Genomic DNA, 8,354 nt, shown 5'->3' with positions numbered 1-8,354 from the left:
CTGCTGATATGATACACTTTCCTCTTGTTTTGCCTTACAGATGGGAAGATATATGATGCATATGTTATCTATCCCAAAAACCACACCAATGAAGCTAATTTTGTGGAATATTTTGTTTACCAAATCATGCCAGATATTCTAGAAAATAAATGTGGATACAAATTGTGTATTTATGGGCGAGATATATACCCTGGAGAAGGTAAGTTTCAGATCTGATAAAGCACTGAATAAGTTGTCAAGCTTGAACAAATTGAGGTTCTAGTCCCTTTTAGGTGTTTAGGAGGTCACTTTACGTTCCTGAACTTGATGCTCCTCTCCTGAGCAGCTCTTTGTGTGTCTGCTCTTTCAGGCTGGGTGACACAAGGACACTCTGTGCTTGCCAGTTTGCTAAGGAAACCAAGCTACAAGGCAGGGCCACAGATTGTTTATCTTCTTAAAATTTGAGGGAAGTGTGAGCCCAAGTGTGACTCTTTTAAACATACACCTGGTTTTTGGATAGTGTAACTCTGCAGAGCCATTGTTTGGGCAAAGCCACAACCAAACCATGTGTGAGTAGGTTTGTCTGTTTACAAGACAAAGAAGAGGAGAAAACCATAAACTGAGTTGAGGAAATAGCATTGCTGTTATCACTCAGGGGTTTTCAACCTGTTACGAGGGTGTGAAGAGTCACAGGAAGTTCAGTTTCTATTCACTGTCATGGCCTAATTTCTTTTCACACAATTCACAGCAGTATTTCAGAAGAGTTGGGATGCTTTATTCCTCCTTCCTTTTCTTTCAGAATGAAGTCATATCAATTTATCTGTGCTAATTTCCCTATGGACACCACTACACTATCTCTTGTGGTTGCTGTCATCTAGATTCTGTCTATTTTGTGCTCTGGTTATTCTGTGGACCAGATCTGCTCTCCCTGTCAGTAACAAGGCATGAAGCCTAAGCTGGCACATTTTCTGTTACACATTTCTGAAACCATTTGCATTGGGCCAATTTTCATACACTTGCCCAGAGCTGAGACTGAGATCTTTGATGTCCTTCTATTCTGGAGAGTTGTGAAAAGGCTACCTGGCCTTGGGAAATGACACTACAACACAAAGGTTAAAAAAGCTGCAAAAATTGCTGACTCAAATCATACCCAGATCCAGAACAAGTTGTCCAGAGCAGCTCACAAAGCTGTCAATGATGACTCTTATACCACCTCTTCAGGCAATTAGAGACAGTGAAATATTTTGTTCTGGGCTACTACTCCCTAACTGTGGTTAATGGATGGAAACTCTGAAGAAAACTGAGCATGGAATGCAACTGAGGTGAAGTCTGCAGACCTCAAAAAAGCTCTAATAAGCTGGATGAAAACAAAACCATTTTCACTTTGTGGAGGTGTGAATGGAGGCCTGTAACCCAGGAGGCACTGATAGAAGACTCACCAAACCAGCCTTGGTCAGTGGATAACTTTTGTTTGACTTCTTTAGCCTGATTTTAAAAAAATAAAATCTAAAAATGTCCCTAGTATTGAACACTGTTCTTCTTTTATCTTTTTGCCTTTCCCAGTCTTCACCTTTTTTCTTTCTTGTCCACTTTGATGCCCAAAAAATGCTTTCATTTGAGTGGAAAATCTAGTCTGAATCTGCCTGCCACTGGGAGCACTTTAATGTTCTCTGCTTTCAGGCAGATGGACTTTACTCACACACTCCCCACTCCTGTTTATCTTCTCATCTTGAGCATTTCATTACCAGGTTTCCAAATCCAAACCCTTACAATTAAAATATGCTAAGCAAAATTAAACAGGAAATGCCACTTTGAGTTATTGTGACACTACATGAACATTTATCGTAGTTTTTGATAAATCATGTTTTTCACTGTAAAACTCCATTTAGTTCCAGAAAAATATGGAACAATTTCAGTGAGACTATTAAGTGGAATTATTTTTTCAAGAAATACTTATGACTCTTGATTTCAGAGCAAAGCTTTGTGACTTGAAATTTGTGTTCTCCCAGTAAAAAGGAAAGTTAAACAGAATGACTCAAGCAATAAACAGCACTGCATAGCTGTTGGATTTCCATCATGCTTCCCTAGACTAGCATTCTTTTTCTTTCCTGGTCTTACTGAATAATGGTGTTTTCTGCAACCAACAGTCACCTGAGGAGGTGCAAATGCAAGTTCTACCCAGTAAAACAAGAGTTTTCACCAACATCACCTCTACTCCATTCTTCTCATGGTCTTATCATCCTTATTTCTTCCTGCAGAATCTAGCAAAACACTGTATTGGTAATACACAAAACCATGAGCAAATACCAGAGGAATGACTGTACTTCACTGGAGCAATGTTCTGTGTAACCAAGTATCCTTTCTTCAGCAGTGACCATGGGCAAAGGACTGGAAAAGGCTCTGAGAACAGGGCAAGCTTATGTTATACTTCCACTAATGTACTCTTCCAGCTGGACTTGAGATGCTTGGATTTTTGTGTGTAATAGTTCTGATAGATTTTTCTCTCACAGTATTTTCTGTTACTTTCTGAACTCATATAAACTTCTCACATTGACAGAACAGGCTGTGGTGAATTCCTTGGCTAAAGCATTTTCAGCATGCAGCCCCATCATTCCTCTTGCCACAAGTATGGCATCAGAAATGCAAATGGAGAAGTGAATATCTCCCCAGGTCCATGGTCTTTCAGTCCTGAGGACAATGGACTGCACCTCAAAACTGAGAAAGATGCTTTTTAAAAAAACTCTTGTTATTATGGCCACTAAACATATAACAGTAGCTGCTTGCCTTCATTTTTTCTCACCTTCCAAGGTATCTGTTCTCCTACTATCCAGAAAATTTAGTGAAAAAGAAGATAATGAAAGGAGTTTGAATGGGTGAACATCACAGAAAGGAAAATTGTTTTCACAGAATAATCCCAGAGCCAAGAAGAGAATGGAGAAGTCACTGTAAAAGTTCTCTTCCTGAAAAAGGAAGGAACTGAAAAAACTGGGTCTCTCTGAGCCTGAGAAGACCCTTGCAATGGGCTGGCAGCTCTCAGCAAGGAAAAAGAGGATGCATGTGGAGCTGGTTGATGACATCTGAAAATCAGTTGGTTTGTTACATTGAATTTCCTCAGCTGGGCTCCCACTTCCTTTCTTTCAGCCCAGCATCATATGCTCCCACCAAAACAACCCCAGCTTTAATTCCAAGGAACCTCTTATAACTGGGAGGAGAATTTCACTGGACAGACATTCATCTGCAGCCTTCCTCCCGTAGATGTGCCAGCAGGTCACTGAGAAAAGTCACTCCTTGAGGCCTGATGTGGAGCTTTCCAAGCTGGCCCAGAAGTTTCTCCCATAGCACACTGGCTCTTGAGGTTCCCAGGTTCAACACCTCCAAAATCACAGTCACAGTTGCATCAATCAGCTCTCCCTAACATGGCAGTGGGAAATGAAAACACCAGTTGTGCTGACATATGTATGCCCTGCAAATCTGGATCCAACCCTGCAGGGTGGATACCACCCCAATGCTATAGCTCAGGAGAATTAACACTCCCCCTGCCCCTAAATCAGCCTCTTAGAAACAAGTCACCCAAAAGTCTCCAAATGACTAGTTTTCATGGGTAAGTATTGCAAAATCAGTCTCTAAAGCACTAAACTTGATCGAACCTGATTCCTTACATGGAGACTGTTGATCAAGCATGACTTTGATGCAGTCCAGATCTACTGAACTTGACTAGATTGGATGAGTTTTTTACTAACGTTTACAATAGTCATTGGACTAGAAATTTATAACAATTCTTTAGAGCAGTGAAAAGATTAGTGTTTCAACAAAGAATATACTCGAAAAGTAATCTCTGTTTTTTGGATTTTTTTGCTTGCTTTTTTTGTGAGGGGGGAGGGAAGGGTGTGGGTGTTAAGCTCTTCTTCTAATGAATAAACTGTGCCAGACTGAAGTGAGACAGAAGTTATTTGCTGGTTAAAAAGCAATGAAAATGTAGTGCCCAAAGACAAAATGTTCTAAAAGAAATACCAGGGTCTCATCATTTCCTTGTACATTACTAGATACAGCCAGTGCCATTGAGAAGAGGATTCAGAAGAGCAGAAGGCTGATCATCCTTCTGACCCACCAGCTGATCAACTGCAAAGAACATGCTTATGATCAACACATTGCTTTATACAATACCCTCATTCAAAACGACACAAAGGTGATCCTGCTGGAAATGGAGACCCTTGGCACTTATGAGAAGCTTCAGGAATCTCTCAGGTTTATTATTCAGCAACAAGGTACCATCAAATGGAAAGAGCAGCACACTGTGCACCCACAGTCATCCAATTCTAAGTTCTGGAAACAGGTGAGGTACCATATGCCAAGGACACTCAAGTCTTCCTACTCAGCCAACACCAGGTGAACAGTATATAAAAATACTGCTATCCTATCAGGATGGACTACAAGCCTTTTTCCTTTCAGGAGGGACATGATTTCACTGTCTGGAAGTGTGTCTGTGTGTACTGAATGTTTTTCAGTCCTTCAGATGGGCAATAATAAGGTAACTTCATGGAAGAGACCTAGGGAACTGAAGGAAGTTTTTATTGGCATGAGAGTTCTGTAAAGAAATCATTCTAGACTGTATGGAGAATTTTGCAGGTTGCAGAAAACTAAACGTACCTACACTTTTTCTATAGATAGCTGTACAACTAACAGAAAGCTATGACTGTGAACAGCTGAATGCCTTGCAGGTTTGCTTCACCTTTCTAATGCAGTTGACAAAATGTAAATGCCTTCTGTATTATTTGGCTAGAAAGTATAATGTGTGTTATGCAAATAGAAAGCATAATGTATATTATGCAACTAGAAGGTACAATCTTGGGCTTTTATTATCTTTTTTTTTTCTGTTATTTATTATCTTTTGATTCAACAGCAACACTCCTATCATGAAATTTTACTTCTTCTTAGTATGGATGCCTCAGTAAAGGCTCTTTTGAGATTGATGTGAATACAGCATTAAAAAGCTGCAGTGTAAGGGGATATATGTTCACTTGCATATATATATATACACATATTTATATGCATTTTTAAATATTATATATATTAAAATGAACCTCACACAAAAGGGAAGTTTTAAATCTTTCAGGTACAATAGATCATGCTGTTACTGTTGTTATTATCTCCAGATAGAAATAATATTTAAAAATGTGGTTGGTTTTTTTTTTTTTATAGACTGAGAGCATTCCTTTCAGCTATTGTAAAAAGAGGCTGCATTTTTATAACAGGAAATATCCACTTTTTTTCCCCCTGCTTTGACCTCACTCCTAGTTATACACTCTTCTGATAGGGAACATCCTCAGATGCAAAAGTTAGAGACAAATCTCCTACTAGTTCAGGGGAGGATGAAGAAAATGTGTTCTAGTACAGATATCCCTGAAAAATTTAATCTATTTAGCTTTATAAAACCAGAAAATTTCCTACTGTCAGAGAAGGCTTTGTTTTTAGCTTCAGATTTGCTACAGATGGACTTTAGTGAAAATCAGATACAGAACAACTATTGTTACCAAATCCAGGATCACAGAACAGGCAAGTTCTTTCCTTTTACTGTAAGATTTTATTGAACATGGATCATCAGAGCTATGGATCATAGAATCATAGAATCATACAATTTTAGGGGTTGGAATGGACCTTGGAGATCATCTAGTCCCAACCCCTGCCCTGGGCAGGGACACCTCCCACCAGAGCAGGTTGCTCAAGGCTCATCCAACCTGGCTGTGAACACTGCCAGGGTTGGGGCAGCCACAGCCTTCCTGGGCAACCTGGGACAGTGTCTCACCACCCTCACAGGAAAAATCTTTTTTCTCACATCCAGCCTAAACTTCCCCTCTTTCAATTTGAATCCATTATCCCTTGTCCCGTCACTGCAGTTCCTAACACAGAGTCCCTCTCTGCCTCCTTGTAGCCCCTTCACATATTGAGAAGTTGCTCTGAGGTCTCCACAAAGTCTTCTTTTCTCCAGGCTGAGCAGTCCCAACTCCCTCAGCCTGCCCTCACAGGGGAGATGCTCTAGTCCTCTTATTAGCTTCGTGGCCTCCTCTGCACTTGCTCCAACAGTTCCATATCCTTCTTACATTGAGGACACCAGAACTGTGTGCAGTATTCCAGGTGGGTCTCACAAGAGCAGAGTAGAGGGGAAGAATCACCTCTTTTGACCTGCTGCCCACACTTCTTTTGATGCAGCCCAGGATTCCATTGGCAATCCAATTGGGTCTGATTGGATAGCTATTTGGAGTGGGAAAAATGTGCATGCAATATATCTATAGATTTTTTGTCAACATTAAATTGAAAGATCTATGTCAAACTAAACAGTTTTTCACTGATGAGTTACATTTTGAAGTGTTCATACACTCATCATTCACTACACCACAACTATAAAACATTTAATGTTGCACTTTATTATTGTCTCATTAGATTGTGTGCAGTGTTAGGTCCTGTTCCTAAAGATCCCTCTGGATGGTCTCTCCTGCCATGGCTTCAAGGAGAGGACTAGAGGGAATGATCATAAACTGAGACAGGGGAGAGTCAGATCAGATGTTAGGAGAAATATTTTCCCTGTTAGGGTGTTCAGGCACTGGAATATTGCCCAGGGAGGTGGTGGAGTCACCATCCCTGGAAGTGTTGAAGAGGTGTCTGGATCTGACACTGGAGGATGTGGTTTAGGGTTTAGGGGTTCCAGCAGTGACAGGTTAATGGTTGGACTCGATGACCTTAGAGGTCTCCTCCAACCTTGATGATTCAATGCTTCCATGATTCTATAAATCTTAATCTCTCTGTGGCAGTTTGACAAAATTGATTCATGTTAGTGTAAGAGACTTGGTGTATTCCTACAGTACCATGTCTTCCCACAGAAAGAATATTTACACTAAGGTATGTGTAAAAGCAGGAAAGCCTGTTGCTATACACTATGAAGATTTGTCACAGAAGCTTCTGAGCAAGACAGAATGTTCTCTTCCAAGATTATTACAGGATAAATTTTTAATACAGTTTGAGTCCTGGGCACTTAATGAGGAAGGAAGGATCATAAATCAGTATCTTGGAAACCAAAAGTTTAGGACGAACTTTGAAGCTGGAAAGGGATGAGGAGAAGGTACAGTGGGGAAATGTATGGGGTCAGCAATGAAACAAATTGCTCTGGAACATAGTGATGTCTCATTAACTTCTGTTAGCCAGGCCTGTATCATAGAACAGAACCATGGAATCAACCAGGTTGGAAGAGACCTCAAAGATCATCGAGTCCAACCCTACCGTGGTCACTAGACCATGGCACTAAGTGCCACATCCAGTCTCAGCTTGAAAACCTCCAGGGATGGGGAATCCACCACCTCCCTGGGCAGCACATTCCAATGCCTGAGCACTCTCTCTGGAAAAAATCTCTTCCTGAGATCCAACCTTAACCTCCCCTGGCAGAGCTTGAGTCTGTGCCCTCTTGCCCTACTGCTAGATGCTAGATGTACTTATGGTGGTGGAAAACAAACTCACTAAATGACTCTTGTGGTGGCACTCCTTTTTGTATCAAGCTTCATGGCCAACCAAGAAATAAAGTGGAAAACTATTAAGCAAAACTTGGCAACTCTTATTTTGGTTTGCCAGCAGTGAACAGGATGGCCTGGACAGAAAGAAAAGGGGCAAATTCAGAGAGTGGCAAAGAACAATTACAGAGCCAAGGGGTGAGTATGTACTGTAATAATGACTACAAAAAATGCTGCAGTTGTCTCTTTTCTTTAGGTATTCCTTGGTGGATAGTAAAGATATCTGAGACATGCATTAAAATAGATGCCTTTTTGCAGATGTTATCACATTTGTAGTGTGAACTCATCATTACAGTATCAGCACTGCTGAGACCACATGTGGAGTCCTGTGTTCAGCTCTGGGCTCCTCAGTAGAGGAGAGACATGGACATACTGGACAGAGTACAACAAAGGGCCATGAGGCTGGTGAAGGGATTGCAGCATCCTCCTATGAAGAAAAGCAGAGAGACCTGTGACTTTTTAGCCTGGTGAAGAGAAGTCTGTCACCTGAAAGGAGGGTACAAAGAAGATGGATTCAGGCTCTACTCATTCATGCCCAGTGATAGGACTAGATGCAACAGGTGCAAGCTGAAAACCAGGAGGTTCCTTCTGAACATCAGAAAACATTTTTTTTTGTATGGTGAGGCTGACCCAGCACTGGCACAAGTTGCCCAGGGAAGTTGTGGTGTCTCCAACCTTGGAGATACTAAAAAACCACCTGGACATGGTTCTAGGCAATCCTGAGATAGGAGGGTTGGCTAGATAACCTTCAGAGGTACCTTCCATCCTCAGTCATTTTGTGATTCTGTACCGTTGATTAACAAAGCACCTAAATTTTCA

General features: G+C 41.0%; 1 protein-coding gene across 1 annotated transcript in view; it reads left to right on the top strand.

Annotated features, from left to right (window-relative positions):
* IL1RL1 (interleukin 1 receptor-like 1) overlaps nucleotides 1-4,369 on the top strand; it is a 20,484-nt gene extending 16,115 nt beyond the window's left edge. The window contains exons 9-10 of the mRNA XM_009083008.1: nucleotides 41-199; nucleotides 4,023-4,369. Of these exons, the coding sequence (XP_009081256.1) occupies nucleotides 41-199; nucleotides 4,023-4,369 (506 nt within the window). The remainder of the gene's footprint in view (nucleotides 1-40; nucleotides 200-4,022) is intronic.
* Nucleotides 4,370-8,354: the final 3,985 nt, after the last annotated feature.

The sequence above is a fragment of the Acanthisitta chloris genome, unplaced genomic scaffold (genome assembly GCF_000695815.1).
Source record: "Acanthisitta chloris isolate BGI_N310 unplaced genomic scaffold, ASM69581v1 scaffold9649, whole genome shotgun sequence".
Lineage (NCBI taxonomy): Eukaryota > Metazoa > Chordata > Aves > Passeriformes > Acanthisittidae > Acanthisitta > Acanthisitta chloris.
Note: the sequence above shows the minus strand (reverse complement) of the source record. Positions and strands in the feature narration are given on the sequence as shown.